Raw genomic sequence first — 21,333 nt, 5'->3', positions numbered from 1 at the left:
CAAACTCATGGCAATCCTCCTACCTCTGCCTCACAGGTGCTGCGGTTAAAGGCATGCACCATCATGCCTGGCTCTCAGTTTTTAATGATTATTTTCCCCAGTAAAACTTACATTCATAATGCAACTAATGTTTATTCCCTGGATTCAATCAATCAATAGTTTTCTTTTTAATCTTTAAAATCTTTTAATACTTTTTTTTTTCAAAATCATGAAAACAGTGGGCTTTGTTAACCTATCTAACGGGTTGGCCAACTATACTCACAGGTCAAACTGAGCTGTTGGGACAGTGCTCTGGGAACACTACAGTGAATTTACTCACATGCCACTCTCATAGGCAGACCTGTGAAGTTATCACAGATACAACACAGTCTATAAAAACTTTTAAACCCAGGCCCAGAAAGCCAAATGCCGCATGTTCTCTCTCATATATGGATCCTAGTTACAGATGACTGGGCTTTGGCGTGAGAATGAAAATACTTAGTAGCAGAGGCCAGTAAGTTAAAAAGGAGACATAAAGGGAATAGAAAGGAAGGGAGGAGGGTACTTAATAGGTTGATATTGTATATAGGTAAGTACGATGATTGTGATGGGGAGGTAATATGATGGAGAATGGAATTTCAAAGGGGAAAGTGTGTGTGGGGGGGAGGGAATTAACATGGGATTTTTTTTTATAATCATGGAAAATGCTAATTAGAATTAAAAATAAAAAAAAACTTTTAGTATTTACTGTTTACATATTTGATGAAAAATCTGGCCAACCCCTTTCCTACCCTGACAAGGATTTCCTGCCATCCCCAGCGAGCAATGCAGTCAGTACCCTAGGTCTGCACACTCTGCTGAGGCCTGTCCTCCCTGGGGCAGCTGACACTGGCTGCCATTGATGTGACTGTAACTTCTCCACATTTGGTACAGCTGCTTCACTCTTCACTCCTGTGATGGCTGCCTACCTCCCCGAAAGTTTTCTTCTCTTCGGCCCTCCACAAAGCTGTCTTTTCTATTTGGCCACCTTAACCATTATCAAAGGTTTCGAAGATTTCACTAGTCATAAGTCTTGGAATTCATCAAACTGGCTGATTATTTTTTTCTCTTCCTCAAATATACCATTTTTTCCAAAATGAATTTTATTTTCACAATCAAGGAGTTGTTGGTGGTAAAGGGGATAGGTGGAAACTAGCGGTGCAGTGTCTAGGATGAAACAAGGAGATGAAACCATGTGACTCTGGCAAGGTGACATCTGAGCAGAAACACAAAGAAAGAAGTAAGGCATGCATAAAGACAATAACAAAAAAAATAGGAAGAGCAGATTGTGTCCGTGGATATTAAGCTGCTGAATTATTTAAAACTTGTTTGACCTAGATGGCTCACCTTCCATCCAAACACAGAATCAGCAACAAAGCAGAGGGGCACATGGGGTGAATGTTGTTTAGCTTTTAATTCACTGAAATTATAAGAGGAATAATTAAACAATGATCTTAAAGCTTCCCTGACAGTAATAAAAATAATGACAGGCATAAGTGACTGAGCCACAGATGAACACCCTTACTCAAAAGAGCAGTGGAAATCCAACTAGCAAGTAGCATGGCTTTTGTGTGCATAAGAATTACATAATATCAATATTCCTATCTATCTCAAATACACAATCCTAAAAGTCTTAAAGAATGACTACGGAAATTCTACAGGGCACACCTTCCATTTTTACAATGTAAGAAGCCAGTGTTTTAAAACTGATTAGCACTACACTGGTGACAGGTAACCTAAGAACATCAATTTATTTATAGTAACTAATTCCATCAACTGATTAGCATTTTCAATGAAATGCCTATTATAAGAACACTACAAACCCAAAGAAATGAGTGATCTGAACGTCTATAAAATAAACATGACCATTTTAACTTAAATAGGTAAAAGAAGAAATTGAAAAGAAGTGACTATAGTGTTAAGTACTTAAAATAATTAGAATGACAACCAAAGAACAAACAGAAGAATGAAAAGTGATACAAGCGCCTGACATACTTCCATTCAAATAGAAATGATACCAACTATCAATAGTATGCAATGACAAAACTTTGCCAATTCTATACATTATAATGGGGATATTTCATTAATGGTCCACTTACTATATTCCAAAAGAAAAATCACTTAGGGTTTAAAAAAATTCTTGCTGAAAGGTGGCATGATATAAAATTAACATTCAAAATTCAGTACCTTTCTCATATACTAATGACAATGTATGGAGAAAGAAATCCCATTCACAATACCCTTTGGGGGGCTAGAGAGATGGTTTAGTGATTAAGGCCCTTGCCTGTGAAGCCTAAGGACCTAGGTTCGATTCCCTAGTACCCACGTAAGCCAGATGCACAAGGTGGCACATGTGTCTGGAATGAATTTGCAGTGGTTAGAGGCCTTGGCCTGCCCATTCTCACTCTCAAATGAATAAATACTAAACAAAAAAAATACCTTTGGGTCTGGGGAGATGGCTTAGCAGCTAAGGAACTTGTGCACAAAGCCTAACAACCTGGGTAGCCATGTAAAGCCAGATGCACAAATTGGTGCATGTACCTGGAGTTTGTTTGCAATAGCTGGAGGCCCTGGTGTACCCATTTTCTCTCTTCTATCTCTCTCTCTCTGCTTGCAAATAAATAAGCAAAATATCTAAAATATTTAAAATAAAAAAAAACATTTGAATAAACCTAACCAGGTAAGTAAAAGATCGCTATAACTGAAACTTTAAAACACTGAAAAAAAAATTGAGGAAGATACTAGAAGATGGAAAGATCTCCCATGCTTATGGATTAGAAGAATACTGTGAAGATGATCATCCTACCAAAATTAATTTAAAAACTTACTGCAATCCTAATCAAAATTGCAGCACCTTTTTCACAGAAATAGGAAAAAAAAATCCTGAAATTCATTATAGGTGCACAAAGGGTCCCAGGTGGCCAAAACCATCCTGAGCAAAAGAATAACAATGGTGGAATCATCATAGCCGATTTCAAGTTATGCTATAGAGCCATGGTTATAAAAGCAGTATGGCTAGCACAAAACAGGCATGTAGACCAATGGAATGGAGTAAAGGGTCCAGATATTAGTCCATGCAACTACAAAGCTTGATGGCCTGGGTTCAATTCTCCAGGACCAGCCTGGTGTGGTGGCAACAAACCTTTAATCCAAGCACTCAGGAAGCACAGGTAAGAGGGTTTCAGTGAGTTTAAGGCCAGCCTAAGACTACATAGTGAATTTCAGGTCAGCCTGGGACATAGCAAGACCGTACCTTGAAAAAACAAAAAACAAACAAACAAACAAACAAAAAAATCCCCAGTACCCACATAAAACCAGCCATATACACAAAGCACAAAGCGATGCATGTGTCTGGTGTTTATTTGAAGTGCCACTAGACCTGAGCATATCCATTCTCACACTCTCTCTCTGCTAACATATAAATTTTAAAAAAGAAGAAGAATGAAGCTAGACCCTTACTTCTTACCCTACATAGAAATCAACTCCAGACTTCCGGTTAAGATGGCGGCGTAGGTACCACGGCAAAGCAGCCTGGGGGGGGGGAAGACCAAAAAAAACTCAGCAAAATACACACTTTTACTAAAAAGTGAGGTGTATAGGAAATTGAAGCAGCAGTGGATAAGTAGGAGAGATCCAGAGCATTCAGAGCCCGCACTGGCCAGCAAAAGCTCTGGCAGGTCGGCCAACCGCGGTGGCAGCGGTGCACTAGAAAGCTGCCAAGCTCGGCTCCAGCCACAAGTAAAACCAGGTGCAGGAGCTTCCCCTCACACCACACTCTCCGCAACTCAGGACACGTGAAGGGAGAGCGGCAGTGAGCAACAGAGGAACAGAACTCGAGGTAGAAGACTACGTGGAGCAGGGAGAGAACTGGAGCAGCTGCGGCTCCCTCCCCTCCCCGACCACCTGAGCCCAGCTCCGGCAAACAGAGCAGCGGTCCCGGGACCCAGCCACGCCAATCTGAGCCGACAGCGGGACCCAAGCAGGAGCAGAGTTTGGCAGCAACATCAGCGGCTCCGGCACCTGTAACAGCGGCCCAAGCAGCAGCGGACCCACGAGCGGCAACAACAGCTGACCCAGCAGCAGAAGCTTCAGCTGCTGACAGACCCAGTGGGGGAGCTGATCTGCAGGGCCACAGTTGCCAGGCTCGGTTTGCCCCGCAGGAAAAGCCAGTGCCCAGCTCCAGAAATCACAACAGCAGCCTGACGACCCAGGCAGCAACTTGACTGAGACCAAACTCATCCAAGGTAACTGGGTTTGCACCAGGGAAGGGTCTCACTTGGTCACAAGCTGACTTGGATCCCTCAACAGACCAGAAATCTTAACCACTTTGTTGATAGAGGATATGGTTGTTATAATAATGACTCTGGCATACATACTTGGGGCTGTTTTTGATTGAATGGGTACAGTGTTTAGTTAACTTTTAGAATCTACCTGTATTTATTTCCACTCAGCCTACTTGAATATTCCCATAGCAGGGAAACTCAACCCCTAGGAGCACCTTTGTAGATACGCTGAGAGTCTTAAGAGCCACGCCTAACACCTTAAGCTCCTACCCTGAAAATATATAACATCAAATCAATTCATACAGCTAAGAATACCCAGATAGCTAGAAAATCCAAGCATTAACTTAATCCAAGAGGCAAAAATATATACATTATAACACAAGAAACACTAAAAAGCAACATGATATAAATCCACCTAAAAGTATTAATGCATCAGAAATGACCTCCAGTGAGAACGAGTTAGAGGAAGTGCTTGAGAAAGATTCCAAAAGAATGATTGTAAATATGTTCAAAGAAGTCAGAGAACAAATCAAAGGAGTCAAAGAGGAACTTAAAGAGGAAATCAAAGGAATCAAAGAAGATGCAGGACACCAATTTCGTGAAATAAAGAAGGCAATACAAGACATAAATAAGGAAATAGAAATAATAAAGAAAAAAACAGTCAGAATTACTAGCAATGAAGAACACAGTTAATGAAATAAAAAACTCTGTAGAAAATCTCACCAGTAGAATGGATGAAGGAGAGGACAGAATATCTAAGCTAGAAGACCAGATGGCAGACCTAATACAGTCCAACAAAGAGAAAGACAAACTTATAGAAAAGTATGAGTGGGAATTTCAAGATACTCGGGACACTATGAAAAGACCAAATATTAGAATTCAGGGCATAGTAGAAGGAGAAGAATTCCACTCCAAAGGCATAGTAGACATCTTCAACAAAATCATAGAAGAAAATTTCCCACAAATTGGGAAAGAGGTGCCAATACAGATACAGGAAGCCTTTAGAACCCCAGCCAGCCAAAACCTGGAAAGAACCTCTCCTCGCCATATTATAATCAAACTTCCAAACACACACACCAAAGAAAAAATATTGAAAGCAGTTAGAGAGAAAAATCAAGTTGCCTACAAAAGTAAGCCCATCAGGATTACAGGAGATTATTCAACACAAACTTTTAAAGCCTGAAGGGCTTGGAATGATATATTCCAAGTTCTGAAAGATAACAACTGTCAACCAAGGTTACTTTATCCTGCAAAGTTATCCATTCAAATAGACGGAGAAATTAGGACATTCCATGACAAAAGCAGGTTAAATGAGTATTTGAAGACAAAACCAGCTCTACAGAAAATACTTGATAGAATCCTCCATGTTGAAGAAAAGGAAAAGCACACATATAAGGAACCTAGAAAAAACAAGCAATACTCAAATACTAGTTAACACAAGAGAGCACAGGTAGAACCGGAACCGCACACACACACAAAAAAAGGCAAACATAAATACACACTTTTCAATAATATCTCTTAATATCGATGGCCTCAATGCCCCAACAAAAAGACATAGGTTTGCAGACTGGGTTAAAAAGCAGGATCCTACAATTTGTTGTATCCAAGAAACTCACATTTCTACAAAGGATAGACATTATCTTAGGGTGAAAGGTTGGAAGATGGTGTTTCAAGCAAATGCGCCTAGAAAAAAAGCAGGGGTTGCTGTCCTAATATCTGACAAGGTGGACTTCAGTCCAACGTTAGTCAAGAAAGATAAGGAAGGTCACGTTATATTGATTAAGGGCACACTCCAACAGGAGGACATTACAATCCTAAACATATATGCACATAACATGGGGGCACCCAAATTCATCAAACAAACACTATTAGAACTAAGGTCACAGATAACACCAAACACAGTGGTAGTGGGTGACTTTAACACCCCACTCTCATCAATTGACAGATCATCCCAGGAAAAAATAAACAGAGAGGCACCTGGACTAAATAAGGTCATAGAAGGAATGGACTTAACAGATATATACAGGACATTTCATCCAAAGGCTGCAGAATATACATTCTTTTCAGCAGCACATGGAACATTCTCTAAAATAGACCATATATTAGGACACAAAGCAAATCTTAACAAATTCAGGAAAATTGAAATAATTCCTGGCATTCTATCTGACCACAAAGGAATTAAACTACAAATCAGTAGCAAGAAAGGATATAGAGCATACACAAAATCATGGAAACTAAACAATACACTACTAAATGATGAATGGGTCAATGAAGAAATCAAGAAGGAAATCAAAAATTTCATAGAGTCAAATGATAATGAGAACACAACATACCAAAATCTCTGGGACACAATGAAGGCAGTTCTAAGAGGTAAATTTATAGCCTTAAGTGCCTATATTGAGAAATTAGAAAGGTCACAGGTAAACGACCTAATGCTTCACCTTAAAGCCTTGGAAAAAGAAGAACAAGGCAAACCAAAAATCAGTAGACAGGAAGAAATAATAAAGAGTAGGGCAGAAAATGAATAGAAACCAAAAAAAAAAAAAAAAAAAAAACCAATCCAAAGAATTAATGAAACAAAGAGTTGGTTCTTTGAAAGGATAAACAAGATTGATAAACCCTTAGCAAATCTGACCAAAATAAAGAGAGAAGAGACACAAATTAATAAAATCAGAGATGAACAAGGTAACATCACAACAGATTCTGGAGAAATTAAAAAAATCATAGGGACATACTATAAAAGCATATACTCCACAAAGTATGAAAATCTGAAAGAAATGGATAATTTCCTTGATTTATATGACCTACCTAAATTAAATCAAAATGAGATTAATCACTTAAATAGACCTATAACATACATGGAGATCCAAACAGTTATCAATAATCTCCCAACTAAAAAAAGCCCAGGATCAGATGGATTCACTGCTGAATTTTACCAGACCTTTAAGGAAGAGTTAACACCACTGCTTCTTAAGCTTTTCCAGGAAATAGAAAAAGAAGGAATTCTACCAAACTCCTTCTATGAGGCCAGCATCACCCTGATACCAAAACCAGGCAAAGATAGAACAAAAAAAGAAAATTACAGACCAATCTCCCTCATGAACATAGATGCAAAAATTCTCAATAAAATATTGGCAAACAGAATACAAAAGTATATCAAAAAGATCATTCATCCTGACCAAGTAGGCTTCATCCCAGAGATGCAGGGATGGTTCAATATACGCAAATCTATAAATGTAATACATTATATAAATGGGTTGAAGGACAAAAATCACTTGATCATCTCATTGGACGCAGAGAAAGCATTTGACAAAATCCAACATCCCTTCACGATAAAAGTCCTACAGAGACTGGGAATAGAAGGAACACGTCTCAATATAATAAAAGCTATTTATAACAAGCCTACAGCCAACATATTACCAAACGGGGAAAAACTGGAAGCTTTTCCACTAAAATCAGGAACAAGACTAGGGTGTCCACTGTCCCCACTTTTATTTAATATAGTTCTGGAAGTCTTAGCCATAGCAATAAGGCAAGAGACACACATAAAAGGGATACAAATTGGAAAGGAAGAGATCAAGTTATCATTATTTGCAGATGACATGATTCTATACATAAAGGACCCTAAAGACTCTACTAGCAAACTGTTAGAGCTGATCAAAACCTACAGCCATGTAGCAGGATACAGAATAAATACACAAAAATCAGTAGCCTTCCTATATGCTAACAACAAACACACAGAGGATGAAATCAGAGAATCACTCCCATTCACAATTGCATCAAAAAAAATAAAGCACCTTGGAATAAACCTAACCAAGGAAGTAAAGAATCTCTACAATGAGAACACTCAAGCGAGAAATTGCAGAAGACACTAGAAAGTGGAAAAACATCCCCTTTTCCTGGATTGGAAGAATCAATATTGTGAAAATGGCAATCTTACCAAAAGCAATCTACACATTTAATGCAATCCCTATCAAAATTCCAAAAGCATTCTTCATGGAAATAGAAAAAAACAATCCAAAAATTCATTTGGAATCACAAAAACCTCGAATATCTAAAATATTACTGAGCACCAAAAATAAGGCTGGTGGTATCACCATACCTGATTTTAACCTATACTACAGAGCCATAGTAACAAAAACAGTGTGGTACTAGCACAAAAAGAGACATGTAGATCAGTGGAACAGAATAGAGGACCCAGATGTAAGTCCAGGTAGCTATAGCCACCTGATATTCGATAAAAATGTCAAAAATACTCATTGGAGAAAAGACAGCCTCTTCAGCAAATGGTGTTGGGAAAATTGGATATATATCTGCAGAAGGATGAAAATAGATTCTTCTCTCTCGCCATGTACAAGAATTAAGTCCAAATGGATTAAAGACCTTAACATCAGACCTGAAACTCTGAAACTGCTAGAGGAAAAAATAGGGGAAACCCTTCAACATGTAGGTCTTGGCAAAGACTTTCTGAATACAACCCCAATTACTCAGGCAATAAAACCACAGATTAATCACTGGGACCTCATGAAATTACAAAGATTTTGCTCTGCAAAGGACACAGTGAAAAAAGCAAAGAGGCAACCTACAGAATGGGAAAAAATCTTCGCCAGCTATATATCTGATAGAGGATTTATATCTAGGATATACGAGCTCAAAAAGTTAAGTAATAAGGAACCAAACAAGCCAATCAAAAAATGGGCTATGGAGCTAAATAGAGCATTCTCAAAGGAAGAAATGCAAATGGCATATAAGCATCTAAAAAAATGTTCTACGTCACTAGCCATCAGGGAAATGCAGATTAAAACTACATTGAGATACCATCTCACTCCTGTCAGATTGGCCACCATCAGGAATACAAATGATCATAAATGTTGGCGGGGATATGGAAAAACAGGAACCCTTCTACACTGCTCGTGGGAATGCAATCTGGTCCAGCCATTGTGGAAATCAGTGTGGAGGTTCCTAAAACAGCTAAAGATTGATCTACCCTATGACCCAGCTATAGCACTCCTAGGCAAAAGTCCAAAGGACTCATCTCATCCTCTTAGAAATACGTGCTCAACCATGTTTATTGCTGCTCAATTTATAATAGCTGGGAAATGGAACCAGCCTAAATGCCCCTCAACTGATGAGTGGATAATGAAGATGTGGCACATTTATACAATGGAGTTCTACACAGCAGTCAAGAAAAATGAAGTTATGAAATTTGCAGAAAAATGGATAGACCTGGAAGGGATTATACTAAGTGAGGTAACCCAGGCCCAGAAAGCCAAGCGCCACATGTTCTCTCTCATATGTGGATACTAGCTACAGATGACTGGGCTTCTGCGTGAGAATGAAAATACTTAGTAGCAGAGGCCAGTATATTAAAAAGGAGACATAAAGGGGAGAGAAAGGAAGGGAGGAGGGTACTTAATAGGTTGATATTGTATATATGTAATTACAATGACTGTGATGGGGAGGTAATATGATGGAGAATGGAATTTCAAAGGGGAAAGTGTGGGTGGTGGGGAGGGAGGGAATTACCATGGGATTTTTTAAAATAATCATGGAAAATGCTAATAAAAACTTAAAAAAAAATCAACTCCAACTAGATCAAAGACATAAATGTAAGATCCAAAACCATGAAACTGCTAGGGAAAGTTGTGAGTACACAAAGCATAGGCAAGAATTTTCTGAATAGGATTCCAGTTGCTCCAGGAAATAAGGTCAACAACTGAAAGTAAAAAGCTTTTCCACAGCAGAAATGGTCAATCAAGTGAGGAGGCAACCTACAGAATGGGAGCAAAATCTTTACCAGCAATACATCTGACAGACCATTAATATGTACATAAAAAAGATGCAACTCAATATAAACATGTGCAATGTAATTAAACAAGAGAGTTTTTGTGCTTTCATATGAATGCTAGTATTTTTTCTATTTCTGTGAAGAATGGCATTCAAATTTTGATTGGGATTAACTTTCTTATACAAATGGCTAACAAATTTAAGAAAATGTTCAACATAGCTGGGCGTGCTGGTGCACGCCTTTAATCCCAGCATTTGGGAGGCAGACATAGGAGGATTGCCATGAGTTCGAGGCCACCCTGAGACTACATAGTTAATTCCAGGTCAGCCTGGACCAGAATGAGACCCTACTTCGAAAAACCAAACCAGAAAAAAAAAAAGAAAGAAAGAAAGAGAAAGAAAATGCTCAATATAAATAGCTATCAGGAAAATTAAAATTAAAACTACTTTGAGAGTCCCTCTCACTCTGGTAAAAATAGCTACCATTAAAAAAAAAAAAAAAAAAAAAAAGGACAACAAATGCTACAAAGATGTAGGGGAAGAGGAACCCTTCTTGACTGTTAGTAGAAATGCAAACTGGTATAGCCATTATGGAAATCAGTGTGGAGATTTCTCAAAAAGCTCAAAATACAACTTACCACGTTATGACCTAGCTATACCACTCCTGGGCACATACCTTAAAGACTCTACACTCTACTTCAGAGATACTTGCTCAACTATGGTTACTGCTGCTGTACTCACATTAGCTAGGAAATGCAATCAGCCTAGACACCTGTCAGTGGATTATGAACATGTGGCATATCTTCACACAATGGAGCTTGTTCAACAGTAAAGCAAAATGAAAATTTGAAAATTTCACAAAGATGGACGGAACTAGAAGTGTTCAAACTGAGTGAGGTAACAAGCTGAGGAAGAAAAATGATGCATGTTCTCACTCATATGTGGACTCTAGATTTGTGGCTATCAGAGTGTTGGTAGAGGCCTAGAAGACAGAATGGGAGCATGGCGGGAGGTTTCAAAAGCGGTAATAGAACATGTGTGACATGAAAGTAGAGGAAAGCAATAGTAGCAGGGAAAGGTTTATGCAGGGATAGGGAGATAAAGGGATGAGGAAGAGAAGAGATGGTGGGAAGAAGATGAAGCAAAACTAAGGGTATGGGCTAGAGAGATGGCTCAGCAGTTAAAAGCTCTTGCTTACAAAGCCCGATGGCCTGGGTTTATGTCCCCAGTAACCACATTAAGACAGAAGAACAAAGTGGCACATGCATCTGGAGTTTGTTTTCAGTAGCAGGAGGCCCTGATATATCCATACTCACTCTGTTTCTCTCTCTAGTAAATGAATAAAAAATAAGGATATGTTAATAAACCATACTAAAACATACTATTGTGTAAGCCAATTAAAATATAATTTTTAATTTATGAGAGAGAGACAGAGAGAGAAAGAATATAAATGAATGAGACTTGGTGTGCCAGGGCCTCTTGCCACTGCCAACAAAGTCCAGGCTCATGTGCCACTTTGTGCATCTGGCTTTATGTGGGTATTGGGGAAATGAACTTAGGCCAGCAGACTTTTCAAGCAAGTTCCTTTAACTGATAAGTCATCTCCCTACAGGCACTAAAATACAAATATTTTAAAAAGTATTTGGACAAAGGTCCCCTACGTGGGTGGATAAAGTTGCTCCCAGAAGCTACAGGCTAGTAATCATACATTCTAATGCCAGGGATGAGATACCTCCCAATGAACTGTTGGCCAGCGAAGTGATAGAAACCCTTCAACAATATAGGCTATTGTCACTGCTCTTGGTTGGCCCACCAAAGCTAGATGGTAAGCCCCATTGCTGAAGAAACCCTGTTTCAATTGAAGGACACAGGAAAAGCAAGCTGGAACTGAATTGGAAGTTTCCCCCCTGCCAGCTTTCTTTCTACCAGAAGGAACTATGCAAGCTGCTAGGGGAGAAAAGCCACCAACAGTCCTATCCAGCTGTGGACCCTGTGTATTCCACAAGCAACTTGCCTAGCAAGGTGAGCCCACTGATGAAATAGTGGCATAAATGTTATGGGAGTAACCAACCATTTTTAAACCTAGCATCTTAGACTTCTCAACCACACTACCACATCCCAGCTGCTTTCTGATTGGATTTGAGACACACTCCACAGGAGGGAATTCATGTCTAGTTCTAAAAAATCTAACCAAAATCACATGGTCAGGGACAGAGGCCTAATTGGCAACCTACTACTTTGGTTATACTAAATTAACAGCATGTCAAACTGCCTTCTACATATCTATGTTCCCATAAAACAGCACTGCTTGAGCCCTCCATCACAGAAGTTTCTTAATACAATGGGCAGTGATTAGTGCAGAAATCCCTAGCTGGCAAACCTGCCAAGAATAAGTGACTGCTATGAGCTCAGCCTCAAACAGGATATTCACACCAGTCCCTTCAAGGCTCACGGAACCTCATGGAAGAAGCAGAAAGAATGTTGGAGCAGGAGAATAGGGGGGAGGGCTGTGAAATGCTGTTTTCTGAATAATTTATTCACAGCAGCTGTGGTTTCCTGCATTAAGAGTGAGCTGGTCAATACCTCACCAATGATGGGGGAAGGATTCCTGAGGCCCACACACACTTCCCAGATTAGGTAATGGTTGCTGGGAGAGAAGTCAGGCTCATCAGCAGTATGGCCACCATTGAGCTGCCCATTCCACAGTAAATAATCTCCCACCCATGACCATGAAAGAAACCCTGATTAAACTCAATGGGTTTTAAAAAGGCATGAAAGTAAGAGGGGAAGAATATTAATGGGAGGAGGGATAAGAGAAGGTAATTGTGGGGAAGAAGACCAAAATATATTATATACATGTAGGAAATGTCACATATGGAATAATTTTTTTAAAATCTTGAATGGTCCCAATGGTGGCACATTAAGTTATGGGAGTAATCAACTGCAGTTTGACTGGACATGAAGCCTGCTCAGTGGGAAAGAATTCATGCCTGGTACTGAAAACCAAGTTTGCATCCTATGGCTTGGAAGATCAAAGACCCCCCAGAGTGAAGTTTCCATTTTTCCTTGGCTAAATGGAGGTTATGCCAATCAAACACCATTCTAGATGTGTTTAGCCCCTCTGATCAATGCTGCTCTCACCCTTTGTTAGAGAATCTGCTTTTTACAGATGGTGGCAAATACCAAGAGACTGAAGAATCCATCCAAATAACAGATAGAGAAAGCCTAGTGCGCAGTACTGAATAAGTCATTTCTATCACATCTGCCAAGGTCCAGGAAACATTATAAAGGAGCTAGCAGATTAACTATGAGTGCAGCTCTCACTGACAGTCAAAGAACCTTTTCTAGGAAGATGGCAATAGAAATTGAGGGACTCAAAACTCATCAAAGCAGAAAATAAGAAGCAGTTTCAAGCTTTTTTAGTGTAAAGGAGACTTCTAACATGCTTTCTAAGGATCAGGAAACATTATGAAAGAGGGGGAAGAAAGAATATAGAGCCACAGGGTGGAGAGTATATTGTGAGGTATTGTCCTCTCCAAGGAACCAACTACTGCCTTCATGACCCCACAGTGATTACCAATCCCCCACTAATGTAGGCTCTCAGTGGAATGGGGGGTGTGAGGAAGAGTGGACAAAAACCAATAACCCAATGGGAGTACAACCAATCTTAAGTGTGTTCATGTTTAAATCTCCCAATAAAAACTATTAAAAAATTATTGCTAGGCCAGAGAGATGGCTCAATGGTCAAGGCACCTGCCTGCAAAGCCTAAGGTCCCAAGTTTGATCCCCCAGTACACATGTTTTTTTTTTCTTGTTGTTTTTTTCGAGGTAGGGTCTTGTTCTAGCCCAGGCTGACCTGGAATTCACTATGAAGTCTCAGGGTGGCCTCAAACTTACGGCAATCCTCCTATCTCTGCCTCCCATCATGCCTGGCTCCAGTACCCATGTAAAGCCAGATGCATAATGTGGTGCATGCATCTGGAGTTTTTTGCAGTGACTAATGGCCCTAGTGTGCCCATTCTCTCTCTCTCTCATGTATTGTGTGTATGTGTATGCCTACCTCTTTCTCTTACATAAATAAATATTTAAAAATTATTGCTGAAATGATATAACATGGTATGTCCAACCTGCACCCCATGGACCACATGCATCCCAGAATAGCTGTGAATGTGGCCCAACACATTTGTAGAGGTCAATGTCATGTCACGATGTTAAAGGGACAGACACCCCGGCATAATAACAATGCTCTATCTCCCAGTATTCATCTTGATTTATTACCCTATATTACAAGCCCACTCTAAATTAACTCCACTTAATGTGCATGAATTCCACCTGGAATCATTTTTAAATCTTTAGAAAGCTATATGATCACTTTAGATCTTTAAAGAGTTCAGAGAAGTTTTTGTTGTCTATTACCCACTATGCAGGTTGAGTTCCAAACTCTTTCTGACCCAAAATTTAGCAACTCCAAGGTAAAACCGAACAGCCCAAATGAATGACTTTAGCCTGCACAGTATACTGAAATATCTTCCTACAGACCAACAATTTTGAATTCTTCCATTGTCTTTTGCTGAGATAAGTGGTGGTTACTGAGCTGGTCAGTGTCCTGTCTTCATATTCCCACGGGGTTCTTGGAGAGAGTGGTAGGAAATTCAAGTGAGAGATTTCCCCAGTACTATAGGACATCTTTATGAGTTTTAAGTGTAAACATTATTATAGTACATTCACAGAACTAGAACTGAAGGGGATGGCATGTTAGAATAGAAACAATGCAGTTTTGTTTTGTTTTTTTGAGGTAGGGTCTCACTCTGGTCCTGGCTGACCTGGAATTAACTTTGTAGTCTCAGGGTGGCCTTGAACTCACGGTGATCCTCCTACCTCTGCCTCCCAAGTGCTGGGATTAAAGGCATGCGCCACCATGCCCAGCTCCAATGCAGTTTTTGACTCAGATCTAGGACTAAATCCTGACTCAGTTTCCTGATATTATGTGATCCTGGAAAATTATTTCATCTGTGTGAGATTCAGATTTCTCAGGTATGAAATATTACATACTTACTAAGGTATTTCTAAAGATCACAAGAAATGTATTTAAGGCCCTTAATACAGGGCCTCAAACAGGCTTGCAATAAATGTCAGGAACAATAAGATCTCTGAAGCAAAATCCAATGTCAAAGCTGTAATTCACATCATGTGTTCACTGACTGTCTTATAAAAGGGTTAAAATAATTTAATCATAATAGTGTATTTTATTATTACCATCAAGTTCACAGAAGTGATCCTGTGAATCGTCGTATCTTGCCCAATCAATGAAAGCTTCTTTGCTTTGATTACTATGGAAAGGAGGAATTCAAAAAAAAAAGAATTACATTTCAAGTTGAAATTTTTATTATATTTTAATGTAATTAAAATAGAAGTCACTTTTTTATTAGATGACACAAATTCTTTTCGTAGTTATATAAAGGAATAAAAGCAAATTATATAAAAATAGACAATAATTTCCATGATACATTTAATTCTTAATTACATTAAAATATTGTTAGCCATAGTTCAATAATCATCTTAACTAAAATTTAATTAACAAGGACACTTAGTAGGTAACAAAATACAAAAATCAAGGTGACCTTTTCAAATAACATATAAATTTTAATAATGAGGCTCAGGAGATTGCTCAGTGGTTAAAGATAATTGCTTGTAAAGCCTGACAGCCTAGGTTTGATTCTCCAATACACACGTAAAACCTGCAGAGGCAAATGTCCCTAGCAGTGCCCCTTCTACAGCTGCAGTCTTTAGACTTCAAGAAATATCCTGGCTTTCTCATACCTCAGATGGAATTCTTCAGAAACCCTGCCAGCTCTGCCCTCACATACACCTTCACCATCCATTTCTTAGCACCTCCACTGCCATCACCCATCTAAGTTAGGCCATCAGTGCCTTCCCTGGATCCCTATACTCATCCATGGCCTGAATTCATTCACATGCCCTGGATCCTGTGCTCTAGCCACTCCCTTTGCTTTTCCTTCCACAGTTTAAAGACAATACTCTCACAAGTCCCATTAAGGTTGAACGAGATCAACCCCATCCTGACATCTGCCTCCATTCTGGCAGCTGTGGACCTTGTCCTCTAGGACTTTGCCCTTGATCCCTGTGTGGCCCCCAAGCCTCTTCACTAACATGTCACATCACTCCTGGGGTCCTCAAGCAGCCATGTGATGGCTTAAGCCTTCCCCTTCTTCAATGCTAATCCTCAGCCATGCAATTTAAGTGTCATCCCTTTTCAAGACCTCTATTCTCCCTTATTTTTCTCCTCAGAATTCAACATCTTGTTTACTTCTCATGTATTGTGCTATTGTGTGTTTTCCCTGAAAGGATTATACCACATGAGAACAAAAATCTGGCCCATCACATGAGCTACTATACTCCTAGTACACCACAACAGTGCTTGGTACATGTGGGCATTAATTTCTTGAACAAGAAAGATTCAAATGCCCCCAAGAGAGTTTTAAAATGTACCTTCTTACCAGCATCTAAATATTAATTCATCTCAAAACATGAGCAGTCTTCAGCAAGAATAGGTGAGTCCTGGGCTAGAGAAATGACTCAGCAGTTAAAGGTGCTTGCTTATACAGCCTGGTGGCCCAAGTTCGATTCCCTAGTATCCCCATACAGCCAGATGCTTAAAAGTGGCACACGCATCTGGAGTTTGTTTGCAGTGGCAAGAGGCCCTGGTGCACCAATTCATATTCATATTCTCTCTCTCTTCCTCATTGCATATAAATAAATAATATTAACATTTAAAAAAAGAATGGGCAAGGCCAAAACAAGCTCTCTGTCCCAAATGCAGCAAACAGAGACACAAGCACATTGGAGCACCACTAGGCAACATCAAGACCAGATGCAATGAACAGTGACAAGATTAGCTATTTTACTTCTGATGGGCAAACAAAACAAAAAATATTCAGGAATGCTCAAGGTGACATGGTTTTCAGAAGTTAAAAAAAAAAAAAAATGAGGGCTGGAAAGATGGCTTAGCAGTTAAGGCGCTTGCCTGTGAAGCCTTAAGGCTCATGTTCAACTGTCTAGATCCCATGTAAGCCAAATGCACTAGGTGATGCAAACATGCAAGGCTGCACATAAGCACAAGATGGCATACACACTGGAGTTCGATTACAGTGGGTGGAGGCCCTGGTGTGTCAATTCTCCCCCCTTCTCTCTTTTTGATAAAAATAAATAAAATGAAAAGAGCCTAAATGCCCACTGGGAGATCAGACAAAATATATTTTTTACATGATGAAAATATCCATCAGGAAAAAGAATGAGACAAATCTGTTCCAACATGGACAAACCTAAAAAAAAAACAAGTTTATAATCAAAGAGAAAAGATGCAGAATATTAGATATGGTACTATATCATTTACATAAGGAAAAATAAAACTACATATTTTTATAAATATAAAAGCAAAAACAAGGACTGTATACACACCAAATGTATAACAACAGTTACCCTAAGGACAAAGTTTTAAGAAAATAGGATTAGCGTATAACACCATACAGTATTTTAAATTTACCCATAATGTTTCTTGGTTCTTATAAAACATGACAAAAGATCTAGGGATAATGTTCTATGGTAGAGCACTTGCGTAATATGGTTGAGGCCTTGGGTTCAATGAACAGAACCACAAAACAAATTAAAAATAACACACAATATCAAATGTTTACTTTTAATTTGTAAGGCAGGTTACTATATTACCTTTTAACTTCTTACATTAAGAATTTTTTTTAATATTAAGGTAATAAGCTTTTAACAAATATGAGTTAGTTGCAATCATAATACATAAATATAAACCTAAACAAACGAAAGTTAAGAATATTTGTAATGCTGTATTCTTAATTACAGATTACATTCATTATTTTATTATCAGATTCTGTATTAATTATGGTAGCCCTGAAAAGTGAGTTTCTGCTTAGAATATTAAAAAAAAAAATCTGTAACACTTAAGCTAACAATTCTTTTTAGTGGAAATACAGACTGATTACTACTTGTAGATGACCTTGTATGAAGCTAATGCTCCTATTCCCAAAATGTTCAAGAATGGACCCATAAGTTCTAGCTAAGTAATCCAAATTTTTACTTTTTTTGAGGCAAGCCCAACAGACTGGCCTTTTTTTTTTTTTTTTTTGGTTTTTCAAGGTAGGGTCTCACTCTGGTCCAGGCTGACCTGGAATTAACTCTGTCATATCAGGGTGGCCTTGAACTCATGGCAATCCTCCTACCTCTGCCTCCCGAGTGCTGGGATTAAAGGCATGCGCCACCGCGCCTGGCTCCTTTTTTTTTTTTTTAATGAGAGAGAGAGAGAAAATGAATTGGTATGCCAGGGCCTTCAGCTACTGTAATGAAACACCAGATGTGTGTGCCCCCTTGGTGACCTTGCATGCTTGCATCACTACATCTGGTGTATGTGGGACCTGGAGAATAGAACATGAGTCCTTAGGCTTTGCAGGCAAAGGCCTTAACTGCTAAGCCATCTCTCCAGCCCTAAATTTCCACTTTCAAATAGATTTATTACTGATAATAAATTGTAGCAATCTGAGAACACATCAGTCAAAAAGAGGCAAAGCTTATGGAATTCTGGGTAAAAAGTAACTTTATTTTTAAAAGTTATTAGTTGAAAATAATGGTTAATAAACACATTTCATTAAAATCACAAAAAACTAACACAAGTAAAATATTCCTAGTATGACTAAGACCAAACTTGCCTTAATGTGCTGTTGACGGCTCCCAGCTTACTAGCTTGCTCACAGTCTTCTAGTTCTTTGGTGTTATTTGCCACCTTCAAGTACTATAAGGAAATTTGTAACAAATAAGTTGAGTAACACTGTCTTCTCTTCCTCAGCTTCCACTAGCAGAACCCAGTAATGGTGATATCCAGTACCTACAGATACCTGCTTATCAAAATCTTTAACACCTTTAAAATATACTAACAAAAACAAGGCACAAATTTTCCACCAACTAAGCAAGCAAAGATATTAAAGTTAAACAATTAGTATTAGTGTGCTGGTGATGGCATAAACTGAGAAAACGTGTTTGGGAAAAAATTTGCTAAAGATAAATATAGAATTATAAAAATACATAATAAACACATATATACAAATATGTCACACACATATATAAATCAAAAATACATAATCCTATTACTGAGACCTTATTCCTCAGTACACAATATATATGTATACAAAGTAATAGAGACAAAAATGTCAGTGCTTTGCTGTAACAGCAAGGACCTGGAAACAACAGAAATGTCCACCACCAGGGGAATGGTTACTCTGTGTCATAGTCACACAAATGGCTATTATACAGTTATGAAGGTGAATGAATGACATGTAGTACATGTAGCAACAGAAATAGACAAAACATACTTTTCAACCTGAGAAATATGTATTCCTAAAATTTTAGTTTTACACAGAATGGTGCCTATACAATAAGAGGAAAACCACATAACGACATTTCAGGAAAGTGGCTGGTTCTGGAGAGGGTGGAAGAAGAATAAATTAGAAAGGTGTTACAGGGCAGTTCAAGTGCATGCATCCAGCGTTCATTTGCAGTGGCTGGAGGCCCTGGTGTGCCCATTCTCTCTCTTTCTCTCTCTTTGAAAAAAAAAAAAAAAAAAAAAAAAAAACCTCTCTTATTTTCTCCATCCCATATAACCCTACATGTAACAGGTAGACTAGCCGAACAAAAGACTAAAAACAGCTATGGATAAAACACCAGATGAGGATTGGAGACATGGCTTAGTGGTTAAAGCACTTGCCTAAAAAGCCTAAGGACTCATGTTGGACTCTCCAGGTCCCCCATAAGCCAGACATACAGTGACACAAGCATGCAAGGTTGACCATGCACACAAGGGGCACACACACATGGAGTTTGATTGCAGTGGCTAAAGGACCTGGCATGCCAATTCTCTCTTCCCCTCTCGCATAAAAAGAAAAACTCCACTGGGTGTGGTGCTGTACACCTTTTATCTCAGCACTCAAGAGGCAGAGGTAGGAGGATCCCCATGAGTTTGAGGCCACCCTGAGACCACACAATGAATTCCAAGTCAGCCTTGTCTAGAGTGGAACCTTACCTTAAAAAAACCAATAAATAAATAAGTAAATAAATGAAAAAGAAAAACAGCCGGGCATGGTGGTGCATGCCTTTAATCCCAGCACTTGGGAGGCAGAGGTAGGAGGATCGCCATGAGTTCAAGGCCACCCTGAAATGACCTAGTGAATTCCAGCTCAGCCTGGGCTACAGTGAGATCCTACCTTGAAGAAAAAAAAAAAAAAAGAGAGAGTATATGATCATCACTGCAGTTATAGAGAGTTCTTCTAGCTATAGGTTCCACAAGCAAGTAATTTAAAGAAGCTAGGCACACATGTTTGTTTCAACAATTAGGGATCTGGAATTCTGACACCAAATGTCTCCATTCCCAATTAATGGTATTATAGTTATCTACAGTACCACTGGCAAGTATGGAAATTGTAAATTTGGCTACATAACCAGAAATATTCAAGGAAGAAAAGTGACTCACCTTATTAGAATGGCTGGCTTTAATTCCCACTGGAATTTTGCTCTTAAAGGAACAACAACAACATTACTTAGAGAATCAGTAAGAAGGTATAGTTGGGGCTGGAGAGAGGGCTTAGCGGTTAGGGCATTTGCCTGTGAAGCCAAAGGACCACGGTTTGATTCCCAGGACCCATGTAACCCAGATGCACAAGGGACACATGTGTCTGGAGCTTGCTTGCAGTGGCTACAGGCCCTGGTGTGCCCATTCTCTATCTGTCTCTCTTCTCTCTGCTTGCAAATAAATGAATAAATTTTTTTTTTAAAAAAAGGGATAGTTGTTGTTATTGGGGAAAAGAGAAGGGAAAGGAAACTTGATCTGTAAATGTATATGTATTTTACTTCCCATGTAGTTTCTTAGATGAACAAACATTTGTGCTTCCTACTGGAAATGGAACATAAGAGAGGATATAATCCATTGCAGACAGAAAATGACTGATTATTCTAATTTAAGAATAAACAATTTAGAAATATATACCAATATACTATGAGCTAGCCAGATATGGTGGGTAATGTGTGCAATACTAGGCCCATCTTTGTAAATACAGAGTAAGCCTTCAAGAATTTGATCAGAACAGCTAGAACCATGAGTCTGTCAATCCAGATCCAAAGATCTTAGCCTAAAACATAGAAGTTATATTTA

The 21,333-nt window shown here is 38.9% G+C and overlaps 1 protein-coding gene across 2 annotated transcripts in view; it reads right to left on the bottom strand.

The window, feature by feature from the left end:
* Nucleotides 1-21,333, bottom strand: part of Ero1b (endoplasmic reticulum oxidoreductase 1 beta) — a 76,469-nt gene that overhangs the window by 33,351 nt on the left and 21,785 nt on the right. For both annotated transcript variants that reach the window (XM_045153239.1, XM_045153240.1), the window contains exons 4-6: nt 20,656-20,697; nt 18,842-18,924; nt 15,345-15,418 (exon numbers count right to left, since the gene is read on the bottom strand). In XM_045153239.1, the coding sequence (XP_045009174.1) occupies nt 15,345-15,418; nt 18,842-18,924; nt 20,656-20,697 (199 nt within the window). The remainder of the gene's footprint in view (nt 1-15,344; nt 15,419-18,841; nt 18,925-20,655; nt 20,698-21,333) is intronic.

This window comes from Jaculus jaculus, chromosome 6, assembly GCF_020740685.1.
Source record: "Jaculus jaculus isolate mJacJac1 chromosome 6, mJacJac1.mat.Y.cur, whole genome shotgun sequence".
Classification (NCBI taxonomy): Eukaryota; Metazoa; Chordata; class Mammalia; order Rodentia; family Dipodidae; genus Jaculus; species Jaculus jaculus.
This window is presented reverse-complemented; position numbering and strand designations above follow the sequence as displayed.